Source organism: Eschrichtius robustus, chromosome 7 (assembly GCF_028021215.1).
Source record: "Eschrichtius robustus isolate mEscRob2 chromosome 7, mEscRob2.pri, whole genome shotgun sequence".
Lineage (NCBI taxonomy): Eukaryota > Metazoa > Chordata > Mammalia > Artiodactyla > Eschrichtiidae > Eschrichtius > Eschrichtius robustus.
In genome coordinates, this window is record NC_090830.1 from 11808221 (window position 1) to 11823909 (window position 15689).

Sequence of the window (15689 nt, forward strand, 5' to 3'; positions counted from 1 at the left end):
TAGCCTCTGCTAACTCTTTAAATTGCCTATGTTGAAGACCATAGGCAATACAGACAAGAGTATAGTGACAGGGGTTATACTAATCAAGGACTCTGCACACTTGAAGTCTTTCAGGAGTTCTTACATCTTCTTTGAGGAAAAGAAGTCTTTTCCCATTTAAAAATATTATGTTCTCTCTCTCTCTTCCTTTCTGTATTTAAATTGGAATAAATCTTCATTCTGAAACTATTTTGTGAATTTTATCCCATCACTTGAGCTAATTGGAGCCTAGGGAATGATAAATCCCAACTTGACATTTCTTTGTGTGAGGGCTCTTCTTGTATCTCTCAGCCTTGCATATGATTATCTTCCCCAGCCTCCTCAATAGGCTCTTCATTGCCAGCAAAGACACAACCAGATTCTCTAACATTATGGGTAATAGCCTGATAAACACCCAGAGATGGTTCTTCCACAAATGACAGCACCTAATGAGGCTCTGGCAAGAGATTATTTTTGGTGATGCTGTTTTTAGGAAATGCTAGGAAAATGCCTCCTGTGGTAACTTATTAGCATGAAGAAAATCAACAGAAAGCTTTCATACGTCATGGCAATTTTCAGATGACTAATTAGATTTTGAAATTTAAAGAAAAATAACCACTTTTGTTCATGCCTTTAACTACATGCTTAAAGCAATTTCAGAACGCCTTCAACTAAAGATCTAATTGTAGTTGTGCACAATTAGTCATCACTAGAGAACTTTTCCATTATTATTCTTTTCTCCAGGTAATTGATTTGAACTACTTGAGTTCATATGCTTGAATAGTGTCGTGAATGGATAGAAGCTTGGGAAAATTTTTGGCCCAAGAGTCAAGGAGCAGGAAAGACTGGGAAATATACTGTTTGAGCAATTCAGTAAACAAAACAGTCGAGAAAGAATTCTGTGTTGGATATTATCTGTTGCAGCCAGCAGCACTCCCACTCCTTCCTATAATCTCTCCTGTTTTATAGCAGCTGGATGCCTGGGAATTGTATTCTCTATGCTTCTTGATAGGAAGGCTTTAAATATGATTTTACCAATGAGATTGACTCACGCTAGATTTAGGAATTAGCAGGGAGTTAGAACCCATTCCACTTTGTCCATCAGAAGCTGTGGAAATACGGGTTCTGCATAGATCAGTGTCTTTGAGATACCTGATCAACTCTGTCTCCTGGACGAGGGCAGAGGCTTTCTGCACATTTCTGACCGAAAGGTGACAGAAGCTATGCCCTGGCTGTAACCAAGCCTGCAATGGTGGACCTGAAAGATTGTGTAGATCCCCAACTTTTACTTCTCCTGTCCTTCCAACAGTTTTGTAAGCACCTATTTCCCTATATTAAATCCCTTTCTACTTGAAACACTTACAGTCGTTTAGGTTCCTCCCTCATCCTGACAGAGATCTTATTTAAATTATTTTCAAGGGTCAAATGTTAGCACCTCTTTTTAAGATTATTTATCATACATTATTGGGACTTCCCTGGTGGTGCAGTGGCTAAGAATCTGCCTGCCAATGCAGGGGACACGGGTTCGAGCCCTGATCTGGGAAGATCCCACATGCTGCGGAGCAATTAAGGCCGTGTGCCAAAACTACTGAGCCTGTGCTCTAGAGCCTGCGTGCCACAACTACTGAGCCCACATGCCACAACTACTGAAGCCCACATGCCTAGAGTCCGTGCTCCACAACAAGAGAAGCCACCGCAATGAGAAGCCCATGCACCACAATGAAGAGTAGCCCCCGCTCGCCACAACTAGAGAAAGCCCACGTGCTGCAATGAAAACCCAGTGCAGCCAATAATAAATAAATAAATATATTAAAAAATTTTTTTTAAAAAGAATATTTGTCATACATTATTAAAAGACAATCTAAATTGTTTGGAAATAATTTCATGCTGTTTGCTCTTATAAACCAGATGTTTTACTTACAAAAATTAAGCCCTTTTCTATCATTTTACTTTAACTTGGTGGTTCATTACATAATTAAATTCCCCAAGAATTCCTTCCTGACTGGTTGGATCCCTATTTGCTAAGGATGATTAAGTTTAAAGCAGTGATTCCCAAAAGGGGAAGGGAGATTTTGCCACCCCCCGCCCCGCCCCACCAGGAGATACCTGGAGACATTTTTGGTTGTCAAATTGTGGGAGAGTGTGCTATTGGCGTTTAATGGTACTGCTAAACATCCTACAATGCACAGGACGACCCCCAGCAAAGACTTATCAGACCCAGAATGTCAATTGTACTGAAGCTGAAAAATCCTAGTTTAAACAAAGGATAACTTCCTGCAATTATCTGCCTATTGATTCTAAGCTAGGACTCTTCCATTGATTTTTTACTATACCCTCCAAATGATTCATTTCCTTCTTCCTTCGCATCTGATAAAACTCAGCACTTTGGCTCCCTCTCATTCCCACAAAGTCTGTTCCTTATCCATTTAGCCTTTCCTCTTGTGGAGACCTAGTTCCCCCCAGGTATTCCATGGCCCATGACTGCATGTTTCCTTGAGACGTGCTAATTGGGCGTGGGCAGCTGTCATGGTAATCCACATGGACAAGACAGAAGGAGAACTTCTTCATTCATTTCTGTGTACAGGATCATGGAATCACAGGAGAGAATCTTAGAGAATGTCTAAACATACATTCCCCCTGGGTATGAGGAAACTGAAGCCCAGAGAGGGAAATGTACTCCCCCAGAGCTATCTATTTCAAGATTGCTAAAATTCTATCTGATAGCATTCACAGGACTTATAAAAGCTCTCATCTTATTCCAAGATAGAATGTTCCTCAATAGAAGACTTAACCAAAGATGGAAGAAATATTCTACTCAATGCCAAGTCCACTTGGGACCTCCCAAGATCATTTATGCTCCCAACACATCTTAACTCAGGATTAATCCAGCTTTGAGAGGGAGGTTTTCCATACTCTTTGGGTTAAATACACCTCTCACCTCAGGACAGAATGACAGAGAACGTGCGTGAGCTCTGAAAGCTCACCATGCCCAATTCAGACCTTGCTGTTCCTTCTCCAAGGAAATCTGTAAGAACTCATTAGTTAACATTGCTCCTGCCTGAGTTTCAGTCTTGTTGACTATATACATATATATATATATATATATATATATTTAATGGAAACAACTTAAACACCTAAGAGTGGGAAAGAGATAAAAATAAGTTTTAATATATCAGCATGATGGTCAGATTCGCTGGCATGAAAAAAATTATTGCAGAAGAATATTTATTGGCATGGAAAAATATCCATAATATATTCAATGTAAAAGGAAAACAGGTGTTCAAAGGACATGTAGTATGATCCCAAGTTTGATCTAAAACAGTATGTATACTATGGGAAAAAAATATAGGAAGAAGATGAACCAAACCCACCACCAAGTAGTTATCTCTGAGTACTGTGATTACAGGTGAGGCTTTTCCCCCTCTGCACTCTTGCGAACGTTTCAAATTTCCTGAAAGGAAACTTTTGTAATTTTAAAGGAACCTTTTATTGGCCATGTTAGCACAGAAGAGGCCAAAAGAATACGGACTGAAAAGGGATACAGACCTTTGCCATCCAGACGTCATTGATTTCCTTCAAGGCTACGGTTTCTGTGGAGAGGGGAGAAGCCAGATTTGTAAGGGATCCAAAAGCCAGCAATTAAGAAGTGGGAGAGTGACCACAGACCACAGATACCTAAGAGAGAAGTTGAAATGGGGAAAAGGAAGATGACTGCCAGAGATGGTGTTGGGGTCCAATAAGATGACAAATTTTATTTTATTTTATTTTATGTTACTTTATCTTTCTAAGAGGCAACAAGGTTCACTCAAACATTCTTCTTTTTTTTGTTTTTTAAGATAGAGAAGGATCCTGTATTAGTCAAGATTCTTCAGAGAAACAGAGCCAGTAGAATATATATGTATATATTCTATCTATCTATCTATCATCTATCTATTGAGAGAAACACCCAGGATAATGTTTGACCAAATATCTGGGCACTTCGTGACCCAATCAGGCTGATGCATATAACATTAACCACTGCAGACTCAATAGAAAGAAAGAAACTGAATGTGAAAAGGAAGGACCTGACCGATGGAGCAAAGTCCTGAGAGGGAAGGGGAATCACAGGGTGAGACTGTCCAGAGGAGGTCTTCACAGAGATAAACAGAGCACAGAGAGGCAAGCTAGGGCACCTTCAAGGAAAATAAGGAGTTTTCAAGCTTCAGAATGAAAAATGTCCTTATTATTTTTTTTAAAAATAAATTTATTTATTTATTTTTGGCCGCGTTGGGTCTTCGTTGCTGCGCAGGCTTTCTCTAGTTGCGGCGAGTGGGGCCACTTTTCGTTGCGGTGCGCAGGCTTCTCATTGCGGTGGCTTCTCTTGTGGAGCACAGGCTCTAGGTGTGCAGGCTTCAGTAGTTGTGGCACGCGGGCTCTAGAGCACAGGCTCAGTAGTTGTGATGCACGGGCTTAGTTGCTCCGTGGCAGGTGGGATCTTCCCGGACCAGGGCTCGAACCCATGTCCCCTGCATTGGCAGGCGGATTCTTAACCACTGCACCACCAGGGCAGTCCCAAAAAGTGTCCTTATTTTTAGGGATGTGAACTCACTAAATTCATTTCTATTAAGTATGAAAGAAATGATTTTTTAAACGATTCATTTGCAAATCGGCTATCACAACCACAAATTAACTGTTACATTTCTTAACTGTATTCAGTCTCTGAAAATGCTGAAGAAGAAGAAATGAATTATCCGTTTCCTTGAGGCTGTCTTCGATTGTCATTTTCATTAAATTTTATTTTAATTCAATGCATTTATTTAATTAGATATCATTTAAAAGAGAAGCCTGAGTGTTCTGTTGAAATTCATCCTTAGAGCAGACCCAGAGTTCACAAATTATGACTCCAGCTTCGTGACTATTGCTACCACGGGGAAAGTTAATACGTACAAAGAATCTGCAAAGATGAGAAAATCCTTTATTTGGGCAGAGCAACTCTGAAGCATTCCTATGCAAGAGAGAAAGTTCATCAGCAAGATGATCTTACAGAATCCTATCAAATTAGCCACATAGAATATAGCTGAGCATTTTGTGCCAAACCTGCAGAATCTCTTTAGCAATTCATCTTACCATCTACTAGCCTATAAATATCTAGAATCACTTTAAGACTCCTGCTCCAGCTAATGGGATATCCTGAGCATCTATTTTTCTGAAGAGAATACTTTTGTCACATTTGAACACTTGACCCAAGTTATAAACATAAGCATACCTCACTCCTGCATGTGCATGTTGACTGTTTACTGTGTCCACTTTGTCCTCTGCTGATCCCACTTCATCAGATACAGCCTTGCAAATGTGCTTGCAGTTGCCAGAGTAAAACACACTCAAGCTGGCTTAAGTGAAAAGGGAATATGTTGGATCACACAACTGAAAATTCTTGCTGTAGGGCTAACATCGGACGTGGTTAGATTCAGACCTCCGACGACATAGTCAGGACTGTGTTATTTTTATACCTTGGCTCTGCATACACTGAGTGCAGAATTCTGTTTTCAGAATTCTGAAACGGAACACTGAAAACAGAATTCTGTTTTCAGTGTCTAACGATGGTGGGACACCTAGTACTCAAGACATTTGATTCAATCCTGCCGATGCTGGAGATACACATTTGGAGATTTGACCTAGTTTACAGCTCTGAAGCTCCTTGCTTGTCTCCCTCTTTGGAACAGATGTATTAAAAAAGATCACTTTATAAAGATCATCCTTGTATAGCACAGGGAGCTATAGTCAATGTCCTGTGATAAACCATAATGGAAAAGAATATGAAAAAAAATATAATATATATAATAATATAATATATATGTATAACTGAGTCACTTTGCTCTACAGAAGAAATTAACATAACATTGTAAATCAACTGCACTTCAATAAGATTAAAAAAAATGAAGATCATCTTCTTGTTCCTCTGTAACTGTTGCTGGAAAATCATATTCCTTCCCTCTCCTCATCTTTCTAATACTTTCTCAAATCACATCCATTATTTTTCCTTTTTCTCCTAAGGGTATAAATTTGGCTGCAATTCTTCAAATAACCAAGCTAGGTTGGTGGTCCTTGTCTTGTGAAATAATATGTATATAGTACCATCTAGTGTCCAGAAAGCAGAAACTCCAAAGCAAGCAAGGCAAACAGGATGCTTCAATTTTTGAAACGGCTGAGTTTGTGCAATATACAGATTGGAGGAAAACTTATGACCAACTCCATTGATTTGACTCATGTTTACACCTCTAGAAATAACGACCTGTTCCAGAGAAAAAGACCTGGTTTATTGAAAAATTGAATACTTATGAAACCAGAAAATGTAGAGATTTTTCTAGTTTTAGAGCTGTCCCACAACCAAGTCACATGATCAAACTTACTTTTAAAAAAAATGTATTCTTGTAGGGGGATCTGTTTTTCTTTTTTCTTTTCTTTTCTTTTCTTTATTTTTGGCTGCATTGGATTTTCGTTGCTGCACGTGGGCTTTCTCTAGTTGCGGTGAGCGCGGTCTACTCTTCTTTGCGGTGCCCGGGCTTCTCATTGAAGTGGCTTCTCTTGTTGTGGAGTACGGGCTCCAGGTGTTCGGGCTTCTGTAGTTGTGGCACGCGGGCTCAGTAGTTGTGGCTCGCGGGCTTAGTTGCTCCATGGCATGCGGGATCCTCCTGGACCAGGGCTCGAACCCACGTCCCCTGCATTGGCAGGTGGATTCTTAACCACTGCGGCACCAGGGAAGCCCTCTTTTTCAAATAACATGTTTTCCTACAGACTTATGTAATAACATTGGCTATGTATTTCCTGTGGAAAACATTCCTTAATAGACTAAGTTAAAACTTCCTGGAGAGACAGTGATCCAGAAGGAGAAAACTACCTCCTACGTACATGTCCTCGTCAGCGGTCTGTTTCTGGCTATCTCTACAGATGTGCTCTGGGGCTTTCTCCTGCTACTAAACAAACAGTGCCAGGATGCACTGACACCAGGAGGGAAATGACATCGCAGACACAGGTCCACACGCCACTGGTAAGGGAGTGGCAAGAGGCTAGATGGACACTGAGGTTAGAAAATTAACCAGTAGGTCTAAGATCGGATAATGGCAAAATATAGTATTAGTTCCCTGTCCTCTGGTTTTAGGCATGCAGAACCATATCTGGTTTGTGCCTTTAGGCTGTATCTTCCTTCACACTGTAGCAAAGCACAGAAAGGAGGAAGAGTAATGAGTAGGGGCGTGCTCTAGGTCATGGTCATGCTCATTCCTTTGACTCCTTTGGCCCCCTTGGGATTTCCTGGGGCGGCGGAACTCAATAGGGCTGCTCCTTTGAATAAAATTGATGAGCATCCACTGCCAGTTAGGAGGGAAGTAAGTGCTGATAGCTCTAGGGAATGGACTAATTCTGAGACAATATTAGCCTAAAAAGTTTAGCTTTATGTTCTTAAAAAAGTTTTTAGTATTTAGTTCTTTAAAAGTTGTTATTGGGCTTCCCTGGTGGTGCAGTGGTTAAGAATCCACTTGCCAATGCAGGGGACACAGGTTCGAGCCCTGGTCCGGGGAAGATCCCACATGCCGTGGAGCAGCTAAGCCCGTGAGCCACAACTACTGAGCCTGCGCTCTAGAGCCCGTGAGCCACAACTACTGAGCCCACGAGCCACAACTACTGAGCCCACGAGCCACAACTACTGAAGCCTGCTCACCTAGAGCCCATGCTCCGCAACAAGAAGCCACCACAATGAGAAGCCCGCACACCACAAAGAGTAGCCTCCGCTCGCTGCAACTAGAGAAAGCCCACGCGCAGCAACGAAGACCCAACATAGCCAAAAATAAATTAAATAAATTAAAAAAAATTGTTATGGATTAAGGGAAGATATTTGGGGAGTTGATGTGATCTTCCACTGCCTTGTACTCTTCTGGGTGTTTCTTACCTAGGTGACCATCCGTCCTCTCTCCATCACCTTCTGCATTTCTCACTCTTTCCCAGAGAGCCTTCGTCAGGTTTCTTCTCCTTGCGTTCCTCATCTGACCCATCCAGCATCTTTAACTATCACCCAAATCCGAATGACCACAGAATCTCTGTGCAATTCCATCCTCTGCCTCAAATTTCACCTCCACCCGACTGCTGAATGTCTCTAGAATTTTCCATCACTCAGAACTGCAAACTTTGCCTCCCCCCGCCACCAAACCCTCATTTTATCTAAGCACCAATTTTCCTCTCAGTGTTTTTTTTTTTTAAATAAATTTATTTATTTATTTATTTATTTTTGGCTGTGTTGGGTCTTCCTTTCTGTGTGAGGGCTTTCCCCAGTTGCGGCAAGCGGGGGCCACTCTTCATCGCGGTGCGTGGGCCTCTCACTGTCGCGGCCTCTCCCGTTGCAGAGCACAGGCTCCAGATGCGCAGGCTCAGTAGTTGTGGCTCACGGGCTTAGTTGCTCCGTGGCATGTGGGATCTTCCCAGACCAGGGTTCGAACCCGTGTCCCCTGCATTGGCAGGCAGATTCTTAACCACTGCGCCACCAGGGAAGCCCCTCTCCCAGTGTTTTATTTCTGATTGACCCACAGCTTCCCAATCGGCTAACTCTTCTGTCCTAACTGACCTCTAGCTCTTTTTTGCCAGTTGTCCCTGATTTGGAGATTGCCATCTTCATTTCTTGGGCTTCCTTTCCTCATTATTCTTGCTGTAAGATCTGAATAACATAGGTGCCTCTAGTCTCCTCTCTATTTTACACATCACCGTCATATTCAGTATTTGGAAGCATTTTCCAGTCTGTCATGGAACAAATTGCGTTGCCTCCACCCCCCGCCTAGCTTTGTCTGTTGGAGGCTGTACGATCAGGCCCCCAAGATGGCTGTACTCTTGCCCTCTGTCCATCTCCTGCGCCACCAGCCCCTGCCTCACCCACACCTGCTCACCGGACTGACCTTCCCTCTTCATCATAGAGCCTAATCGGTGAACGCCTACACACCTGCCCGCAGCTGCAGCTAGTGACCGTTCTGATCATTAGATAATGATAGTTTATCAAAGGGAAGTCATCTGCCCCGTGAAGGTTGCTAGCCCGAGGGGCGGTGAGGGACGTGCCCTCTGCTGGTTTCCCTGGTAACCGACGAGCCAAGCTGACGTCAATTCCCCCTGTAACTGGCAATCTCCCCCTCGCCCCCCCGGGGGGGGCAAGACTGCTGCAGTGTCCTGCCCGCCAGCTGCTGCACACGGTGTGGCATCGCTCCAGGACCTTCCCTCAGACGTGTAAGATGCCCCACATCCATTAAGCCATGGATGTCTCTGTCCCTGACTTCCGGGCTCTTTCTTCAGTCTTGAGGCTGGGCAAGTACAGGCTTGCAGGCCAACGGGTGCAGAAGCCTAATACCCAGTATCTCAGAATGTGACTGTGTTTGGAGATAAGTCTTTCCAGAGGTAACCCAGTTAACATGAGTCATTGGAGTGCGCTCTAATCCAGCGATTGTGTCCTTACCAGAAGAGGAAATTGGGAAAACAGACATGTACACAGGGAAGGCTACAGGAAGACACAGGAAGAAGATCTACAAGCCAAGGGGTGAGGCCTCAGAAGAGACCGACCCTGCCAACACCTGGGTCTCAGGATTCTGCCTCTAGACGGCCTTCAGCTGCAGCATCAACTCTTCCCTGGGTCTCCAGCCTGCCAGCCCACGCTGCAGAATTAGAACTTGCCAGCCCCTATGGGCGTGTGAAACAATTCCTTAAAATCAACCCCCCTCTCTCTAAATACATGTATGAACATCCTATTTGTTTTGGTCCTGTGGAGAACACTGACCAGTATACACCACAGATTAAAACCTGTAATTGTTTTTTTTAATGCCAGTTTCAGTGCCAGATCTTTAGTAATCAAAGTTCTTCACAATAATATCCCCAAAGTCCCATTACAACGACAGTTTATATTACTTTCTTTCAATTATCCTTTGATCAACATGCTAACAATAACATTTATTGAAAAACCAACTATTTAACATTTAAGAAACATTTTTTCCTGTGGTCTAAATGCATAGACTGGGCTCAGACTGGATTCAAATCCAGCAATTTACTTGATTTCTCTAAGTTTCAGTTTCTTCATCTGTAAAACGGGAATAAATAATAAAATAATTCATCCGATTATTCTATAACTAGTTATTGAACAACTACGGGTGACACAAATGCATTCATGATGTTGCTTTTTCTTTAAAAATTTCTATTTTTAAAAATTATTAATTTTTATTTATTTATTCATTTTATAGTAATCTTTTATTTATTTATTTATTTTTATATTTATTTTTGGCTGTGTTGGGTCTTCGTTTCTGTGTGAGGGCTTTCTCTAGTTGCGGCAAGCGGGGGCCACTCCTCATCGCAGTGCGCGGGCCTCTCATTATCGCGGCCTCTCTTGTTGCGGAGCACGGGCTCCAGATGCGCAGGTTCAGTAGTTGGGGCTCACGGGCCTAGCTGCTCCGTGGCACGTGGGATCTTCCCAGACCAGGGCTCGAACCCGGGTCCCCTGCATTAGCAGGCAGATTCTCAACCACTGCGCCACCAGGGAAGCCCTAAAATTATTTATTTTTTAAAAAAATTTTTAGTTTATTTATTTTTGGCTGCGTTGGGTCTTTGTTGCTGTGTGCAGGCTTTTCTCTAGTTGTGACGAGCGGGGGCTACTCTTTGTTGCAGCGCACAGGCTTCTCACTGCGGTGGCTTCTCTTGTTGTACAACACGGCTCTAGGCGCACGGGCTTCAGTAGTTGTGGTGTGCAGCCTCGGTAGTTGTGGCTTGCAGGCTCTGTAGTTGTGGTGCACGGGCTCAGTTGCTCCGTGGCATGTGGGATCTTCCCGGACCAGGGCTCGAACCCGTGTCCCCTGCACTGGCAGGCGGATTCTCAACCACTGCGCCACCAGGGAAGCCCCCGTGATGTTGCTACTTTACAGACTAGTCAGCAGAGGCCTCCACCTCCCAGGTGCTGGTGCTGTTTACTAAGAAGAGGACTAGAGAAGAGCAAATTCAGGGAAGGAGGTGAATCACGAATTTTATTTGGACCGTGTTCAGGATGAAATCCCTCTTAGATATCCAAGAGGAGATGATAAGTAAGCAGCAGGATATGTACAAATGGAGCTCTAAGATTAGAACGGGGCTAGAGACAGAAAATTGAGAGTGATTTGCCTTGAAATGCATTTAGAGCCATGAGATAAACAACATCAATTTAGATGTGTGGTGTTACGTGAGCCAAGAGGAGAAAATGCTTCAGGAGTTAGTAAGCAGCTTTGCAAAATATTAAAGAGGTTCCATTGTGGGATGGCTGCATGAGGAGCTCCGAGGACCCACTCCGCAAGGAAACGAGCACAACTGCTGAAAGCTATCTTAAAATTTTTTTTTTTTTTAAAGTCTCTGGAAATTGTCTTAAGGGCATACAGCAAATAACAAAATATTTATTCAAAAAGAATATACTAAATCTTGCTAAGAACAGTTGAACCTGGCATTTGAGCTATGACCTGCTCCCTCCCGCCTACTCTTCCACCCTGACCGAGCTCAGCGTGACAGAAGCTCCATTCCAATCAGGTCTGGCCAAAAACATAGGACTGCCCCCGCCTCCCCCCTGCCCCCAATCAGCTCCCAATCAAGGGAAAAGCTATTTCACTGGCAGGCACAGGACAGCAGCGTTTCTCATCCCCTCCAACTCTATATTTAAGAGGCTAAATTCCTGGGAATGTGCCTGAGAGGTCAAGGGCTCCTTTCTCCATCCAGCCACCCCACACAGGGTGGAGGCTCTCCACCAGTGAGAACGCTGGCTTCTTACACGCCCTCACACCAGGGCACTTGGAGGGCAGAGGTTCTATCTACTCTGCGAGAAGCAAGCCAAGGAGACTGCAAGTTACCACTCCACCCAGGGCCCAGAGTATGGCCCAGATATACTGCCCAAGGCAAGACGCATTACACAAGAACAGAACTACAAAGCTTTCGTCAAAGGAACTGACTTTATCTGAAACAGAGTGTGGGGAAGTTCAAGCCTAAGGGAACTCTCAAAAAACCCCACACCTCTTAATTAAGAGCAACAAGCTAAACCACAGTCCAGCAAGTTCACCAGAGAGAATCAGACAAAGAGCCAGCTAGAAAGAGCCCACCTGGGGTCAGAACAAGCCTTAAAGACCGGCCCCCAAACTGCCCCTGCTTGAAGTTAATTGGAATAGGCTGTGGAGGAATTTGTGTCCCAGGGAATAATAAAAAAATAGAGTAATCAGCCAGCAATTATGGAAGCCTAACAGCTTGCTGTAATACCAAGTGAAGCAGACAGCGTAACAGAGAGATCACAAGAAGAGACAGTCCAAGAGAGCTGTGCTAAAATCGTGTCATCCCAAGGTAGCTGTGTGCACGTCAAGGCTGAATCTTCTGAGGAGTGACACCAAAGACTTCATACTGTGGGGGAAGAGATTTCACTGGAATAGTCTAGCCAAATCACTAAACAAACAAGCAAACAACAACAAAAACAAGACCTGGAGAGAAGGTGAGGGGAATCATTATCCACAGTGGCTACAATGTATTACCTAAAATGTCCACTTTTCAACAAAAAGTGAGACATACAAAGAAACAGGAAAGTGTGACCCATACACTGGGAAAAACAGAGGCAACAGAGATGGCATGTGAAAGGGTACGGATCTCAGATTTAATAACTTGAAAGCTGCCATTGTACCTTAGGTCAATGAACTAGAGAAAAACATGCTTGAAGAAGGAAGGTATGATGACAATGTTTTGTCAAAAAGAAAATATCAATAAAGAGATAAAAATTTTAAAAAAGAATGAAATGGAAATTATGGAGTTGAAAATACAATAACTAAAATGAAAAATGTCACTGGGGGGCTTGACAGTAGATTGGAACTGAAGAAAGATAAGGGAACTTGAAGAGAAATCAATATAGCATATGTAATCTGAAAAAAAAAAAGAGAGAAAAGAATGAATAAAAATGAACAGAGCCTCAGAGAAATGTGGGGCACTACTGAATACACCAATATACGTGTAATGAGAGTCCCAGGAGAGAGGAAAAGAAGCAGAAAAAATACTTGAAGAAATAATGGCTGATAAACCTACCTTTGCTGGAAAAAATCTACACATCCAAGAAATTAAACTCCAAGTACGATATACGCAAAGAGATCCACACCAACACAGACCATGGTAAAAATGCTGAAAGGCAAAGAGGAAATCTGGTAAGTTCCAAGAGAAACATGACTCGAGTCACAAGCTAGTGACTCTGCAGGGAGCACTTCTCACCCAGCAGAGGTCCTGACTTCCTCAGCTGCCTCCTCTGAACCCCCCAGGTTAGATCTGCTCTGCCAGTGCTACCAGAACAGCAACTACTTCACCTTTTATAACCCTCATTTCACTTGTAGTCAGGCTTGGCCACATAATTTGTAGGGCCCAGTGCAAAATAAAAATGAGAGATCCCGGTCCAAAATTTCTTAAGGATTTCAAGACAGTGTTAGCAAAGCATTAAAATCAAGCTCAGGGACGTCCTGAGTGTGAAGCCCAAGCCGAACCCATGAAGCTGGCCCCGCTCAGCTTCTCAATGTCTTTCTTACTAGATCTTAAGAACCATGCAGCGAAGTACCCAGGTGGTGTCTCTCTTGCTCATCACTGAATTCCTTTAGTCCTTCCCAGTGGCTATCACAGTAGGCACTTAATCAGTTTGCAGCATATTCAACTTACTTATTTCTTGCTAAACAACAAGAACAACTAGGTTTTGCTCCACTGTATGGTACTTATTACATTGTTTCATTCATAAAAGCCTCATCTTTCACTGTGTTTTAGCATGTTGACCTTTTCAGAAGTAAAGAGTACATACAGCTTAAGCCCAATTATTTTATATTTATATTGCAGTTCTTAAATAATTTCATCATATTTATAAACCCATTGAACAGAACACTGCTTTTTTCTGAGTTGATCTGTTGGATATGCAGATTTTAGTACCTTCTATTTCATTTCACAATTACTTAGGAAGTATCCCACCGTATTAACCACTGTTAGCTTTGTTTTTAAGTAAGTACTCAGCCATTCTAGAATTTTGAACTTTTTGATGTGTGAAACACTACCTTAGCTTTGGATTCCACTAGAAGCCTCCATCCTCTATACTATATGTATGGTTACAACAGGTGTGAACAGGTAAATGGTGGTGGGTCTTTGGAACTTTATCCAACTTCTCTGTGCCCGTTTCACATCTAATGAAATAGGGATACTACTACCTACCTCACAAACTTCACTAAAGAGAATTATAGGAAGTGTCTTATATGGGCACCTAAGAGAGTCCTTAACACTCAGCAGATATACAACAGACATTAAATTTTTCTCCCTCTTATATGATAGGGTGTTGCCTGGATCTGCACGAAGTGCTACCATCTACTTTTCTAATTCACCCAAGTTTTTATTGCTTACCAAGAATCACCAGATGTTAGGTGGGTTTTGAAATTCTTCTGATTTAAACATGCTAATAATCAACATGTCTCATTAATCACAGTGCTCTAGCATCAACTGAGATTTACTTCATACAGTAATTCACTCTGCCAAAATGTGCGTTCTGAAAAGCTGGAGTTGCAAAATTCTCACAATGAAATGCAACGTTTCAACGCACATGTAAACCAAACAACATTTTAAATAAAGTATTTCATTTAATCCCATGATTCATATCATGATCCTTCAGTTTAATGAATTTAGCAGGTTAATACCTGACTTATTAATAATCTTTATTAACATATTTTCCTTGTTGAATACAAAATGAACCATTTACAAACTATAGTCACAATCATCAGGAGATCAAAGCCACTGAGCAAGTAGACAAGCTATAAAAAAAACTTTATTAAAAAAAATAGACAACATATGTAAACATCTTTTTCAGTCACAAAGCTTCATAATACAGCATATCAGGCCCAGGCCTCAAATCTCTGCAGTGGGAGCACCTTAACTGTTGACTAATAGTAATCAGCTTAATTTATCTTTCAGTGAGCTATTAAGTCTATGTGAAAATAAATAACCAGATTCCGCTAAGTATACCTATACACATAGAAAATCGCAAATGTACAACAGATCTCAGCAAAAAATAACTATCTGCAGTAACATGTGAGATTGAGTCCTTATATGACAATTATCTTTTCAACATAACTTCATTTCTAAATTCATCATAATGTAGAGTTGACTAAAATAAAGCTAATCAGGAACAGAGTAGAGGGACCAGACAGACGGACACCCATCACTCCCCTACCCTCACACAAAGTGCCATACACACACACACACACACACACACACGATGTTTTGGTAGAAGCAAAACTGAAAACACAGTTTCTATATTTCGTGTTTCATGTATTACTGTAGGCATGTATTTCGTTTACTTTTAGCTGGAAGTTACATGCCCTCAGATGACTGAGTATGAAGTAGCCAACCATAGTTTCAAATGTGATACAATTTTGAGGAAACCAAATCTCTGTTAGGTAATTCAACAACCACCCACAAGTGAAGCCAAATCATAGAATGGACCATAACAGCACAAAATGTAATTAAGGACCTGAGATTGTGCTTCAAGAATTTCCTTAAGGCAAAATGTGCTTATATTAAAATAATCCTTTCATGCTCCGTTCATCATTTGCAGTGGCATACTTGTTAGATGACTAAGAGGTTCTAAAATGGCCAAATAATATAATTTTCCT

General features: G+C 42.1%; 1 protein-coding gene across 1 annotated transcript in view; it reads right to left on the reverse strand.

Moving 5' to 3' along the window:
- Positions 1-11652: 11652 nt before the first annotated feature.
- The window catches only part of MAP3K21 (mitogen-activated protein kinase kinase kinase 21), a 53557-nt gene continuing 49520 nt past the window's right edge, over positions 11653-15689 (reverse strand). Inside the window, exons 11-12 of the mRNA XM_068547598.1 lie at positions 13087-13179; positions 11653-12417 (exon numbers count right to left, since the gene is read on the reverse strand). Coding sequence (XP_068403699.1) covers positions 12376-12417; positions 13087-13179 — 135 coding nt within the window. The 3' untranslated portion in view covers positions 11653-12375. The remainder of the gene's footprint in view (positions 12418-13086; positions 13180-15689) is intronic.